We start from the raw sequence: 14,717 nt of genomic DNA, 5'->3' as shown, positions 1-14,717 counted from the left end.
TTTAAACATAATGAATGATACAAGTAAAAAACTGTTAACGATTTCTCAAGACTAATGTCTCTGAGACCGAGTGTCACATGCTATGACAAAACAATAAAGTGAGAAATAGAAACAGTATTAGATATGAATCTACATACTTCAATTTCAAACCAAAAGTACCTAATCTGGACAGCTTCGATTTATAAATACAAAAGTTTGGAAAATCTTCAGTAAGAATATATTTTATTTTACTTATAAAAGAAATGTTCTTATTGAAACTTAAACATTAAAGTTATTAAATTAATATTGACGTAAACCACCACGTCTAACTGTTGGTTGCATCATTCTATTCGGCGGTGTTATTGATATATCAAGATAATCTCCTATTGTGAATCTGTAATTGTACAAAAACATATACACGATAATATGTAAATGATTATAAAAAAAAGAATCAATTTTTTAATTGAAATTTGTATTACCTTGCCTGAGCTAGAGTTTTGTTATCGTCTGCACCTTTCTGTCCAGAACATGTAACACCAATCTCACGCATGCGATAACCAGAATTACGTAACTCAGGAGTCACTAATGAAAAATCAAAGTATGTTCCCTTACTACGAGCGTCTGGGTTTACTTCCTTAACCAAGCCTGTAATTTCTCGCAAAGTTGCATCCATCCTTCATACAGAGAAATAATTAAAATTAGAAATGACTTCTCATATAAAGGCTAATTTATAATATGTTCTTTGTTTTCTATTTCTCTTTATCTCTTGCTCTTTCCAATCTTTACTTTATTTTATCGTTAATCATGTTTTTTGTTACGTATTGCTTAACTTTTTCGAATTTCGTCAACTTTTATCACAGATGATAGAAAGAAATGGAATAAGAGGAAAAAAGACAAAATAAAAAGTGATAAAAAGCAAGAAAAAGGAAGCAATGAGCACATTGACGATTAATCTTAGAGTTGATCAAATTATCAAGAATCTTAATAAGATAGAATCTTGTAATCTCTTCTCTAGTTATAAATAATGATAATACCATGTATATATCTGTAACTCATTTGAAGGCACATTTCCTCTACTATACTCCATTATGTTATGATGACGTCCAGTGTTGCAGAATACTCGCAGTAGAAGCGGACATGTCTGAAATGCGAGTGTAATATTATCGCATTTACGATTAAAAAAAAAAGCACTCAAATCCACGAGAAAAACATTTCTGGAAAACACTTGTTATCGTCTCGCCGCTTTACCTTTTCTCTGTCTACCGGCTTCTCAGGGAGCTGTTTCTCATCAACTACCATAGATTCCAAAGCCGATGCCATTTCAGTTAATCAGAAATAAGACTGATAAAAGAATCGCTCTACTTTAATGAGAAACGATAAGAAATGTCAAAATCGTGTGATTGTCTGTTTAGGAAAAATATGGCGGGTTCACGCAATTTCAGAGGTTATGTTTGGTTATGTTTTAAAAGGGTGAAAGGCCGTTTCCATGAGATCTTATCGACACCGCGCGAGTATTCGAAATGATTGATAGCATAATGGAGATTTCCACGAAATCGTCGGGGCGATTATTCGTCAGATCAACAGATGTATATACATGTAGGACGTAATGAGAACAAAATAATTTTATCGAGCAGATTTTACTGGAATCTCTCGGGCGAAATGAAGCGTGGATGATTCACGATTACGTCTGCGGTTCACGATATTTTTCACTTTATTTTTTATGTCTGTGTATATATGTTGCTTTATTTGCGTATTTGCGAAGCTCGATTACTTTATGTGAAATGCACATGTTCTTGAGAAACAAATGTTCTTAAGAAATAAATTTGAGAATACATTTTACATACATTTTTATTATACAAAAATAAAAAATGAAATTTTATATAAATTGCTGACTAGAACAAAATAAAAAATGGACTAACGACGTTTGTGTAAATTAAATATTTCATGCGGAATTGACGTCGATATATCAAAATTTCCATTAACTTGATTGAAGATTCATTTGTCAAGAAATATTTATAGTCAGATTGTATAATTTTATAGCAGATAGCCAGCAGAAATCGAGCAGAATCTATCGTTTTGTAACAAAAAAAATATATATTATATTTATCTGATTAATGTTACGGCAGATTTTGATCGGTTTCTATAGTCATTTTTTTGTAATTTGATACATAAAAAAATTAACGACAACGAATTTTGTATTATTCCTGAAAAAAAAAATCGGAGTGTAAATCAAATGTATAACAGAATAAAAGCATAAACGAAGCTTTTAAGAGGCAAGAAATTTTATTACATTTTTACTTTCTCTTCACATTCGACTTACTCTTCGATTTTTATTTTCGTTAGAGATGTAGTTAGAAATTTCGCATGCCAATTATTAATTAATCACCGATTAAATTACTCAAACTTCGGTTGAAGTCATCCAAAGAGAACGATTTTTTGCAACAGCGCTTCTGTATCTATCCGAGCAGATTCGCAACTTTTCTTTAAAAACATTTCTTTTTTTATCTTTTATTTGCAGATTTCGCTTATGAATTGATTTGGAAAAACAAAAAGGAATTCAATAGAGCAGGAAGATTAGCATAGAAGTCTATACAGAAGGCTCAATTTCTTTTTAAAGAGAACGCAAAGAGTATATCGCCGCTTCGTAGCATTATCTGTACGAATGAGGGAGTCTTGTTTACGTTCTCCTTTCTTGGTTGTACTTATCCCTAATCGCGACGAGTGACGCTAACGCATACATAATTAACGGAACGGTACATTGTCCCACCAGTCCAACTGAAATGAAGGTTTATATTGATACGTTCGCATTTAGTAATACATGAAAGTATTTCTAAATGAATATTTAAGCAGTGACGATGGTGGTAAACCTAATCGGATAGAAATATTCAGTCAATCGGACGATGAAGAAGGAGAGAATAGTTTGTGTCTTAATAAAGTTTCAACATCGCGACCGAGGAGTCGCGCCAAGAGCAGTCATTGAAAAGATAATAGCTCTCGTAAGTCATCGATTATACATTTATATATACATGATATTTGTGTTTATATCTGTAAGGCTATAAATTTTAATAAATATATATCTAAATCATTAATAATCGCTGAAATATTTGGAGCATAGAAAGTCGAGAGAGCGAGACCAAGAATACTTTGTATAATTATAAAGTTATAATTAATCAGATCGAATAATAGAACGTTCGGGATAATCCTTCTAAAATCGGTTTTTACTGATAAGTATTTATCGAGAGATATTTTTTCAATTGAAGTCACGAAACATTGATTCAAAATTTCCTGGCGAAAATAAAAATTGGAGTGTAAATCGAATGCATTACGAGAAAAGAAATAGTTGCAATTATCATAATCTATAATTTGTAGTTATTTTTAGAGGACAACTGCATATAATTATTTTAATTACGCAAATATAATTAATTGTACTTAATAATAATCACATAATATGCACTGCTTTAAAATCTTTAGATTTTTCATATTTTTTTTAGCTGTTATTATTAGTATATAAATAATAAATATATTTAAGAGAATAGTCGAATTTATTACAATTACGATTTTACTATAATAAATGATTATTTTACTTATTATCACTTGTATCTTAAGATATTTTATTATATTAATATTTTTGAAATTATTTTAAATAATAAAATTTGTTCATGTTTGAGAGAATTATACATATATGATTATTATTGTATTATACTAATATGTTATAGCAGCAATAACATAAAAAATATAAAAATGGAGTCTCAAACTCCATTATTTTATCATGCAATTATAATCAAAAATACTTTTCTCTCAGTGTACAAGAAGAAAATGAAGTTTTTAACAGATAAAATTGAGAGACAACGAAATATAAAAGAGGCTTTTACGCTCCTTTTTTTTATATTTCGTGTTTTCAATTTTTGCCTCCTAGAATAATAAGTTTTACTTACACTTTTGTTACTGTTTCTTTATGTTCAACTTACAGCGGTTTCATCAATTAGGCCCGTTTTTAATGTAGATTATCTTAATCTCGGTTCAACTGATTCTTTATCTTTTTCTTATTCTTAAAACTAGAAAAAAGTGAAGAGTTAGTTGAACCGAAATTAAAGTTAAACTATATTGGTAGAAACGGGCATTAGCAAGATAATTTTAATCGCGGTTCAATTCATTCCTTATTTTTATCAAATTCTTAGGATTAGGAAAAGATATAAACACTAAATTAAACCAAGATTATTAAAGTAAATTTGATAGAAGCATTCTATTTATACACTCTAATTTTTTTCCGATTTTTTTTGATATTTTCGCCATGGAATTCCAGCTAATTTAACAACTAACGGTGACACGTGTAGGCTTTTCCCTCTTTTGCAACAGATATTTATTCTTTTGATAAACGGCTCCTATTAAAGCGCGAGTCCCATAGATACGGTGCGGATAAAAATGTGGATAAAAATAAAATCGCATGGATGCGTAAAAATAGTTTAATTAATTAAAGTGGACATGCATCTTTATCGCGCAGCTCCTCGCGCTTTCTTTGCTGAAGAATGGCCAAGAGCACAGGGAGCTGAGGGCGCACAGCGCGTCACGTTGACGGCATGTTCGTCCGCTCGTAATCTCAAAGCGTCTGGAAGCGTCCGCGCTTCAGTGTCTTCAGTCGACAGCATGCGTCGACGACGTATGTTTTGGTCTCGATATGCGGTAAGCGGCGATCTCGTGTGAGCGACTATCGTTTGGATTGTCTGTGCTCAGATGACCTGACAGACCAGGCGATCCTCTTCTCGCGCGACTATAACCGCGAGAGATCATACACTGGTGAGCTAAGCATCAGTCTCGATCATGCGGAAAACATGCTCGTCTCGACCGAAACGATGACAAGTCGTTTAGGTCGCTGCCGGGAGGAATCGTATCCTCAATCCTCATCTGATTATCGCTGGAATTTTTCGACGGTCTTGTGAACGCGAGTATTATTCTCGGACGTGATTCAGAACATTATTTACATCTGCGTCTGACCGTAGCATAGATATATGTACTGCCGCTGACGAAGTGATAAATTTGCATGCATGCGTTATAACCTATTACGTTTCATTCATAATTTGAGGAATATATACTGATACATGTACCTAATGTTTAACACATTGTCATAGTGCTTATATTTTTGAGTCTGATTCTATATAAATATGTATTGATGGACATAATTTCTGTGATTTAATTAACTGTATAATAATGTTGATAGGGTATGATCATTTTCTGGAATGTATACATGACTAAAATAACGTGGAAAAAATGGTAAGCAATTTACCACAAGAATTTAAGAGATATCAGAGGAACAGGAATCAGCTACGACATATACTTGAGGAAACGCAGCGTACATTAGAAGTAATAAAACTTGAAAACTTTTTTCCTGGAGGTAATTATCTATATTTGATACTTTTTTTAAATTGATAAATAAGATCCTATAAATTATGTTGCTAATGAACCTTAGATATATGCTAATTATATGATATTTATACTGCTAATGAATCTTAGATATATGATATTTATATGACATTTTTTGTAGAGAATATTATCGAGGAATTGCTGCCACCTTTGACCTTGGACAGAGTGACACACATTCTTAATAATTCTCCTGCAATAATTATTTTTGGACAAGACAATAAAGCCAAAGCTTCGCTGGTCAACAATTTGCTTTCTGCTGATATTTTACCACTGTCTAACGATTCATGGAGATGGATCAAGATTACTTATGGTCATACAAATCATGTTAGTCTCACATTAGGTTTAGAGTATGAGGTAGTCGAAACGTTAAAGGCAAACGAAAAGTCATGGAGCACACTTCCTCTCGAAGACCTAGAAAAGTCAATGAACGAAGATATCAATTGTCCTACAGTTCTCGAAGTGAAGTTGGATCAAGCAGTACTGAAAGAAGGTGTTCAAATATTTGTTGTCCCCAACAATGGTGTAATAACAATTCTTGCTAAAGGTCTATTGAAAATTTTACCCATCTTTCTTTATGCTCTTGGAGAACAACCGTTGACTGAGGAAAATTTGGAAGAATTGAGAGATTTAAAAGAGACTTATCCCTACAATCCAATTTTATTCATATCGTCATTAGCTAACGTTTTGCTGGATGGCACAGATGCAGAATTGACTGAATCTGAGCAGCATAGCCTGCAAAGTCGGATAGAAGTGTCGAGCGTGTCTAAAGAGTCAAAAAGTGATGATAGTATTAATATTGACAAAATGAATTCACTCGGTCTAACGTGGCTGGATCAGTTAAGCAGTTTAGGATTTCTAGGAATGGAAGAGTCTGTGGAAGTTCATCAATTAACATGGCTTGTCGGCGAGCAGTACGTTAATAATAATTCAAGCGATCTAGTGGATTCATGCAAAAAAACGGACCGTGTTTTGCATTTTACGCGTGCCTGCTTGCAAAGCTATTTGATTAATGCAAGTACTTATTTGAATGAAATACACACGATCAGTCTACGTAAATTTATTTTAAGTGCGTTTGACATGGCACGAAAAATACAGATCACTCCTAGAAGGATACAATACGCCCAGCAAAAAGAAAACGAACTTTATGATAGTCTAATGAAGCTTGTTAATGAGCAGCAAATGGAATTGACTGAATTAATACAATGTATTATTCAGGAGATGAAAGACGATATATTAGAATCTACCGATGATATTTTCCAATATCAGACTGTTCCATTCAATAGTGAACGAGCAGAGTGGACGGTTACTGTTCGCGTCGCGACATCGGAAGTTCAACGATTCGTGTTAGGTCGTTTGGGCGAGAAAGTCGCAAAGGAGCTCGTAAATTCGGTCAATTGTCTTCGGGAAACTTTTATTGGGACTCTTCAACGTTGTTTAATAAGTCTCGAAAAGACTTACGAACACGATAGCAGCCTGCTAGCTAGCGATGCCTTAAAGCAAATACTCTCCGCGGCATACAACGTGGAATTGCATAATTCGTCACCATCTTTAGTGCATTCATTCCTGGAAAGATTGAGACAGCTCTTCAAATCTTTACCGCTGCCATGGACCCCCACTCCGACTTTGAACGCGACTTGGAGGAGACAAGTTACTGTCGATATCTTGAATTCTTTATCGGCAGCAAGATTGGCAAAGACAATTTCCACGCAATTCAGAGACAAATTAAAATCATCGCACGATGCTTTCCAGACTGCCTTGAAATCTCTAGAGAATTATTATTCGGGGAAACTAGAGAGAACCGAGGAGCAGAGAATAGCTATACGAAAGTACCACGCACCTAAATTAGCTAAACTCGCATTGGAGTCCACATCGATGATGGATGCGATTCGCTTTGGCATTCCTCATTATGGCAAAGAGATTGGCAGAGGACAGTATGGTGTAGTATTTGCTTGCGATGGTTGGGGTGGAGCACCAGGTCCATGCGCAGTAAAATCCGTTATTCCACCGGACGAGAGACATTGGAACGATCTCGCAATGGAAGTTTATTATACCAGGTCGATACCAGATCATAAAAGGATAGTGAAACTTCGCGGATCTGTTGTAGATCAATCGTACGGCGGAGGATTCGGATTGGGCACTGCAGTTCTCTTAATCACTGATCGATTAAGTCGTGATTTATACTGTGGTATACATACTGGTCTTTCATGGTTTGAACGTATACAAATAGCAATAGATGTGTTGGAAGGAATACGCTACCTTCACTCGCAAGGTCTGGTTCATCGTGATATCAAACTAAAGAATGTCTTACTTGACATTGAAAACAGAGCTAAATTAACTGATCTCGGATTTTGTATTACCGAAGCTATGATGTCGGGCAGTATCGTAGGAACGCCGATCCACATGGCACCAGAACTCCTGTCTGGTCATTACGATAGTAGTGTCGATGTCTATGCCTTTGGCATCTTGTTTTGGTACATATGTGCTGGGAAGGTTCGATTACCATACGCATTTGAACAATTTCATAATAAGGAGCAATTATGGACAAGCGTACGGAAAGGTAATACTTTATTACATATAGAGGAAAAGATTGAACCAAAATATTATAAACATATATTTATTTTGAAGAAAAGAAAAAATCAATTTCGTATTATATTTTACAAAAATCATGTTAATATTTATAATGCAAATCTCTCTTTTTTAATTTAATTCAGCAAAGAATGTATGTCATTATTCTTGCTGATGATAGTATTTACTGATTTAAGTTCCTATTTGTCTCAGTCTTTCTTATTATTACATATTCACATTATATGAAGTATTAAGCGAATATATTTACATTAGGACTTAGGCCTGAAAGATTGTCACATTTTGACGAGGAATGCTGGACGTTAATGGAACAATGTTGGTCTGCAGAACCATTCAAGCGACCATTGCTCGGTGCTATTCAACCTGTGTTAGAATCTATTCAGGAAAAAGCAGAAAGAGGCAAGTCCTTGCAACTAGGAGCACAGAAACTACAAGAAAATTCATTATCCAAACAAACAAATCCTGCATTAGCATTAGCAGAGCCTAATAATCAAAGAGGTGCTGTATTCAGTCCGCTTCCTCCTAGATGCAAGATTATTAGAGCTGTCAATCCTGTTGCAAGACCTTTTCACAAGACCAAATTTTTCCAAACGGGTATCTGCTCTAACATATTCGTTCAAATGCGAGAATTTTAAATGCTAGGAGATTGAAAATGTCATGTTATTATTCTGTTATAGATAGCTTATTGATATATTTATTGCTTGGAATGCTCTTGATATACGGCTCATCATTCTCATTTTCATTGATTCGATGATATCCTTAGTAATATTTTATAACACAGTATTAAAGTGACGAACTTTATGTCCAAGTTAATTTTTTAAATATATCACATTTTTTTATCTTTTATAAAATCACATAGAGAATACATATAACGTATGTGTAGCAAAATTGAATAATAAAGTAATTTGGGCCGAAGTCATTCCAAATAGTATATCATCAATAAATATTCAACAGATTATATTTTAAATATTTTATAGTCTTGTATGGAAATGTTCAAATTTTATAATGAATAATGTATATAAGCATTTGATAATACAAACTTTTTATTATTAGTTAACAAAACATAAATATGTTAAATCTTTTTTTTCTTTTTTATATGAAAACATATTTATTGCTATAAAGTATTTTGATTGTTAAATTACTTCTTAATATTCCTAATTGTGACTACATGATTTTGTTAAGGGAAATAAAGCCGGAATGGTTAACCATAAATGTATATTGTTGAAGAATAAATAAAGTTTCTCACTTTTGTATTTGCTGTTGACACATATTCATTTTGTTACTTATAAAACCTATCGCATCTATAAATGTATACGTATTTATGGATAATACGTGCATTCATTATTTCACGAATAGAAAGATTTTCATATTTGATTAGAGAAATTTATTTGTATATATTGCTTTCAGATTATACAGTCTTCACAACCAAGCCTGCATGAAAATTTGGGCGGATATTGATAATATAATTGTTTCAAGAGATTGTAACAATGAATTGTATATATTTCTTTTATTACTGGGTAAGCAGATGTGAAGATGTGAAGATGATGTGCAGAACGATTTATTAATTAAAAAGCGCTATAAATGTATGAAGTCTGTATATATTTTTCTAAAGAAAGGAGGAATAATAATCTCTTAAGGTACGAGTTATTTAACTTTTCAATTCCGATTTTTCGATTAAGTTTTAACAAAATATTTATAACCTAGTCATAATGATACGTAAACGGTGAATATATTTGTCTATGTTTTAAAAAAGTTATGAATTAGATATTTAGCTGACCATTATTTATTATATACATATATATTTATTATATATATATATTAACATTTGTAATATGGCCATAACACATATATTAACTTCATTTCTATACCGGTTTAAAAAAGAGATTTTGCAAAACTCGATATTGGAACAATAATAATAAAAACTAGTATAAATGTAACGAAGTTACATTTACCAACCTTTTTATAAACATTTTTGAAATTCTTTTACTTATTTAATTATTTATTATATTTATTTAATTACTTGTCAAAAATTTATAAACTTGAAATACAACATATAAAAATTTTACTAAACTGCAGCTATGATAGATGAAAATTAAAAAAAAATATAAGGAATAAAATTGGATTGCACTTTACAAATACAATTCATAATTCTAATGTTAGAATATAGAAAATTATTTAAAATTAAAAATTAAATTATTTAAAATTAAAAATTGTAAATTATTTAATTTTGCTTTATAAAGAAAAATTTTTATTCTTCAAGCTCCAATTGAGTTCAGCACTTAAACATACAACATCTTATATAAATTAAAATTTATAAGTAAAAATTCAAATAATATTTGTAATATTTCCTATGTAACTTAATGTTTACTATAATTTCCTAGCGATTATAAACTAAAACATAGCAATCGTTATTTATTGTTTTAATATCAAAATGACATCTTAAATGTCCTTTTAATGTTAAAATGATAACAAATAATGTCAGTTTATTATTTGGGATATATTGTAAGTTTTAATTATTGAAACGAATAATATTAGGATCTTGGCGAATGATATTTAAAGAATATTAATCAAAATATTACTATCTTATTAGAAATAAATTAAATTTTTAAATTTAATTTATTTCTAATAAGATAGTAATATTTTTAAGATTTATAATATTTTTAAAATTTTTAAGATAGTAAATATTTTTGTTTTAAATAACAAAAATAATAAGAAAATATAAAAAAATTTTTTCAAAAACAATTGCTTTTAAATGTACATCATAATATAGGTTATATCTCTACATATAATATCTTAATCTGCATATATTTGTTTACAGCAATAAATCAAGATTACATTTTGCCTTTTCCAAATCATGTAGAAATTTGTAAAATTGTCCTATTGTCATTTCAGTAAACACATTCTTGACTATACCATCATTCTCAAGACATAACTTAAGTTGTAGAAATGACTTTGCAACATTGTCGCAATCACTTGCTGTAGTCACTAAAAGAATTGAAAAGTACAGCATAATTATTCATTAATGAAATTGACATCACATTGTGAGAATATATAATCTATTATAAGATTACAATTTTGGAAATAACATTTGTATAATTTATATCAAATTATATCATATTATTTTGTTTATTAATTGTTTACTACTGAAGTTAATCGAATGTAAGATTTAAAATGGAAATACATATAATTTTTATATTATCAACGTATAACAGTTAAAAAATAGAACATTTTTATTTTTTACTTAACAGGTCTAATAAAAAATTAATACAATTCAGGTATTTGTATTTATAACATACTATTCGTTCAGAGTTTAATGTGACATGAATAACTTAAGAATATAATGTGACAAGCGATAATAGTTTCAGTTTATATTCCAGCTATTGTCTCACCTCCAAATCTCCACGATATATCAAGTATTTTACTAATACCTCTGTCCATCTTCAGAACTTCATGTGTTATCGTTACAATTCATGGATCATTAAGTAATTATAAGCAATAAGAGAAAGAACGAAATCTGACAACAGACTGAGTAGACCACAAACTCACCCACGTTTTAGGTGGGAAGTTAATGGAAGTCTAGAAGTGGCAGTGCCAGTGGTGAACTATGGAAGGATCAAGGAATCTAAAGTCTCTAGATTTATGAAGTACCTCAACCTAGAGAGCTTATAATCAGAGTGGCGCCACACGAGAGATGACATTATATTGTATTTTAGTGAAATTCTGCGAGAGAGAAAGAGATATACGGTCTCAGTCTATCCAACAGACTGTCAATTTTAGGGTTAGATGCAACAGCATTGAACGACATAGATACATAAAAAAACGTACATTGATAAAAATAAAATTATCGAAATTATTTTAGAAATATGGTTGGATGTACAATACCGTTTTGTAACAATTCATTAAAAAAAGGATATGTTATGAAAATAGTTCCAAAAATAGTTATGAAAAAACATAGAACACCGAATGAATTGGTTAAAGAGTATAAATGGCAAACATAAAAATTGGACCGTCAAAAAAATTCATCTGTATGTGAGATAAAGTAATTTATTCTTTATAAATAATGTATTTAAAATATTAAAACAAAAATGTAACATAAAATATACACAGATTAATTATAATACATGGATAATCTGAAGACACGGTAGTGTCTTGGCACTAAGTATATGTATAGTCATCACATTGGTTACGAATTTAATTCTTTCTCTTTTTGTCATAATCTTTTCAATTATATATCATTGCATTGTGAGTCTAAATCAAATAATATGAATAATTACGATATTTAATATATTGGGTCATCTAAAAAGTATCCGCGATTTTTTGTCACTAGATGGGTTGACCATCAACACCATCTAGTGACAAAAACCGCGGATACTTTTTAGATGACCCAATATAATATTTTATGAAATGGCATATATAATATTTTTCTGAATTTTTGATTTCTTTTATATTATTACAGATGCATTTTGCTCCTAAAATGTAGGAACAGAGAATGGATAATAAATTAGCGCATTTAATAGCGCAAATAATAGTGCAATAAATAACGTTTTGTATAAAGTAATGTGCAATATTACAAAATGTACAATATTACAATAGTACAAAATAAATGAAATTTTATAATAAATAATATATGTAAAAGTTTTATTATTTTATATACAATATTTATTTATTATCATTTTTTAATTTGTCACAATTTTTGAGCATTTTTTAGCATGAATTCAAAATTTAGAAACTAATGCGTTTAAAAAACTAGAAGGAATGGCTAAAACATGGCAAACCAATCACAAGTGATACCCGTATGGCGTCACTCTGATTGTAGGCTCTCTACTCCATTCTTATTCTTATAATTATATTTACAATTTGCAATTTGAATAAAGTTAGAATTCTTCTAATTATATAAGCAAACTACATTTATTTTAAAATTGTGAAGAAAATTTATATGAATAAAAATGAATCAATCTTGGAGCCTTCCACTACTCCCACCAATTTTTAATAGCGATCCTCTTTTCTTTGTAAGTATATTCCCCCGTAAAAAAACGAGTTACTAATAAATTTAGTCGGTTTTTGCAGGTAAGTATGTTTTAAATTTATTTTTTAATTTTATATTTCTCTTTTTTTCTTTAATTATTTTATTATATTTCGCTAAAATCATATTGCATTATGATTAGCGAAATACAATAAAATAATTAACAATTACATTGCATAGCTTTTTAATATTATCTTTTATTGTAATCCTTTAATAATACAATAATTATTTACAATACAATGTATAATAAAAAATGTTCGAAATATATATAATAAGAATATATTTATATTATAGGAGCACAATTAACAAAATTTAATAATGAGATATTATACGAAAATGTATTATTCGAAAATACACATGATAACACAAATTTTCTAAACCAATGTTTAATGAAATATTGATAAATGTGGAATGAAAATACTAAGAACAATTAGGTCATACTTACTATTAATTATTAACTTGCGATTATATTATAAAACTTATTAATATCGTGACAAAAAGTCATTAATACATTTACGACAAGACTCATCGCATAAGATTTAAGATAATTATCCCGATAATTTGATCAAGGTCCCTCGTTGTGATAAGGTTAGTATCCGATACAAAGAAGAAAAAAAATCTTCATAGAAAAGCGAACTTAATGTATTCTGATTCCACGTCAAATTCATAAGATCCATTCGCAAAAAAAAGTTAAGCAATCCGTCAAACACCAGCGGTCTTATTACAGAAGGATGTGAATTCCAAATCTTTCAGACCACTTATGATAGAAATAATCTTGGTAGCATCTTAATTACATTTTGATTGCATTTTTAATATAATATCAAAATTTGCGAGGAAATTATATGTTCTGCCACACATTACTACAAATCATCTCTTATTAAAAATAAAAAGATAAAATGATTTCCTTATGGAATGGTGATTACGAAGGAATATATTTAATAGTAATAAAATACATGCATTATTGTAATTTTTTATATGTATGAATACAAAAATATCTCGGGTACCAACTGTTCGAGATAAATCGAACTTGATAATAACGAGATTTTAAAGAACTAAGTATGCTTTCTGAAAAATTTGTTATTATATATAGAATTTAACAATCTTTAATCTTTTTTTTCTACATTTTCCCAAAATTTTAATTATTAATACCTCGCTAATATAAAGGTATCCATTCGATTTATCTCGAATTTTTTGTATCCACACATTTTTAATTAAATTCATGTAATCACGATATCATTGATAAAAGAACATAAGGTATTTTGATAAAAAAATTATCTAAATCGACAAAAATCAAAATTTGTTAAATATAATCTCGTAATATATCTGCATGTATTTTATCATAGAAAAGTATATAATATACATATAAATTAATAATTAACAATATTCTGGAATGGCGGGATGTCTCCAATACCTAAAAATGATTTTAAAATAACAGTTAAAAAATTAAATATATACATTCGTAATCATATTTTTTTGTTAGAGCAATCATCGAAAAATAAACAAATTATTTGCATAAAGCTTAAATTTATTTACTTAACAATTTGGATTTAAAAAAATAATCATTATATGTATATCCATACATTAATTATATAATATTAAATTCGTATTGTTATTAAGATATAGTACTATTATTAACATTATTATTACTAGTGGGAGAACATTTAATAAAACAAAAAAAGCGACGAAAATTGTATGTTAAAGTATACTACTAAAT

At 29.9% G+C, this 14,717-nt stretch overlaps 3 protein-coding genes across 8 annotated transcripts; 1 reads left to right on the top strand and 2 right to left on the bottom strand.

Moving 5' to 3' along the window:
• Window positions 1-205: 205 nt before the first annotated feature.
• Bin1 (histone deacetylase complex subunit SAP18) lies at window positions 206-1,457 on the bottom strand. Its single transcript, XM_011064897.2, has 4 exons — window positions 1,228-1,457; window positions 1,014-1,120; window positions 459-653; window positions 206-373 (listed from the first exon to the last, which is right to left on the bottom strand). The coding sequence occupies exons 1-4, from the start codon at window positions 1,297-1,299 to the stop codon at window positions 280-282; spliced, it is 468 nt and encodes a 155-aa protein (XP_011063199.1). The 5' UTR covers window positions 1,300-1,457; the 3' UTR covers window positions 206-279.
• Window positions 1,458-2,628: 1,171 nt separating this feature from the next.
• Ripk5 (receptor interacting protein kinase 5) lies at window positions 2,629-9,623 on the top strand. Of its 6 annotated transcripts, XM_011064895.2 has the most exons (5): window positions 4,271-4,773; window positions 5,195-5,368; window positions 5,519-7,954; window positions 8,236-8,379; window positions 9,388-9,623. In XM_011064895.2, the coding sequence occupies exons 2-5, from the start codon at window positions 5,245-5,247 to the stop codon at window positions 9,417-9,419; spliced, it is 2,736 nt and encodes a 911-aa protein (XP_011063197.1). In that variant the 5' UTR covers window positions 4,271-4,773; window positions 5,195-5,244; the 3' UTR covers window positions 9,420-9,623. The 6 variants fall into 6 exon arrangements, with proteins under 6 accessions (XP_011063194.1, XP_087262522.1, XP_011063193.1 ...); XM_011064892.2 differs by lacking the exons at window positions 4,271-4,773; window positions 9,388-9,623 and adding an exon at window positions 2,629-2,975 and having other exon boundaries at window positions 8,236-9,233; XM_087406396.1 differs by lacking the exon at window positions 9,388-9,623 and having other exon boundaries at window positions 4,251-4,659; window positions 8,236-9,233.
• A 1,143-nt stretch (window positions 9,624-10,766) lies between these two features.
• On the bottom strand, window positions 10,767-11,545 carry LOC105151274 (COMM domain-containing protein 7). Its single transcript, XM_011064889.2, has 2 exons — window positions 11,370-11,545; window positions 10,767-10,965 (listed from the first exon to the last, which is right to left on the bottom strand). Exons 1-2 carry the CDS (start codon window positions 11,416-11,418, stop codon window positions 10,793-10,795), a joined length of 222 nt encoding a protein of 73 aa, XP_011063191.1. The 5' UTR covers window positions 11,419-11,545; the 3' UTR covers window positions 10,767-10,792.
• Between the last annotated feature and the right edge of the window lie 3,172 nt (window positions 11,546-14,717).

The sequence above is a fragment of the Acromyrmex echinatior genome, chromosome 5 (genome assembly GCF_024713525.1).
Source record: "Acromyrmex echinatior isolate Ae372 chromosome 5, ASM2471352v2, whole genome shotgun sequence".
Taxonomy (NCBI): domain Eukaryota; kingdom Metazoa; phylum Arthropoda; class Insecta; order Hymenoptera; family Formicidae; genus Acromyrmex; species Acromyrmex echinatior.
Note: the sequence above shows the minus strand (reverse complement) of the source record. Positions and strands in the feature narration are given on the sequence as shown.

Coding starts and splice junctions, on each gene's coding strand:
- Bin1 (XM_011064897.2), bottom strand. CDS start 1,299: ATGGCATCGGCTTTGGAATCTATGGTAGTTGATGAGAAACAGCTCCCT. Junction 1,121..1,227: donor AGCCGGTAGACAGAGAAAAG/GTAAAGCGGCGA, acceptor CTCGCATTTCAG/ACATGTCCGCTTCTACTGCG. Junction 654..1,013: donor GAGTTACAGATATATACATG/GTATTATCATTA, acceptor CTCTGTATGAAG/GATGGATGCAACTTTGCGAG.
- Ripk5 (XM_011064892.2), top strand. CDS start 5,245: ATGGTAAGCAATTTACCACAAGAATTTAAGAGATATCAGAGGAACAGG. Junction 5,369..5,518: donor TGAAAACTTTTTTCCTGGAG/GTAATTATCTAT, acceptor CATTTTTTGTAG/AGAATATTATCGAGGAATTG. Junction 7,955..8,235: donor ATGGACAAGCGTACGGAAAG/GTAATACTTTAT, acceptor TATTTACATTAG/GACTTAGGCCTGAAAGATTG.
- LOC105151274 (XM_011064889.2), bottom strand. CDS start 11,418: ATGGACAGAGGTATTAGTAAAATACTTGATATATCGTGGAGATTTGGA. Junction 10,966..11,369: donor TATATCGTGGAGATTTGGAG/GTGAGACAATAG, acceptor CAATTCTTTTAG/TGACTACAGCAAGTGATTGC.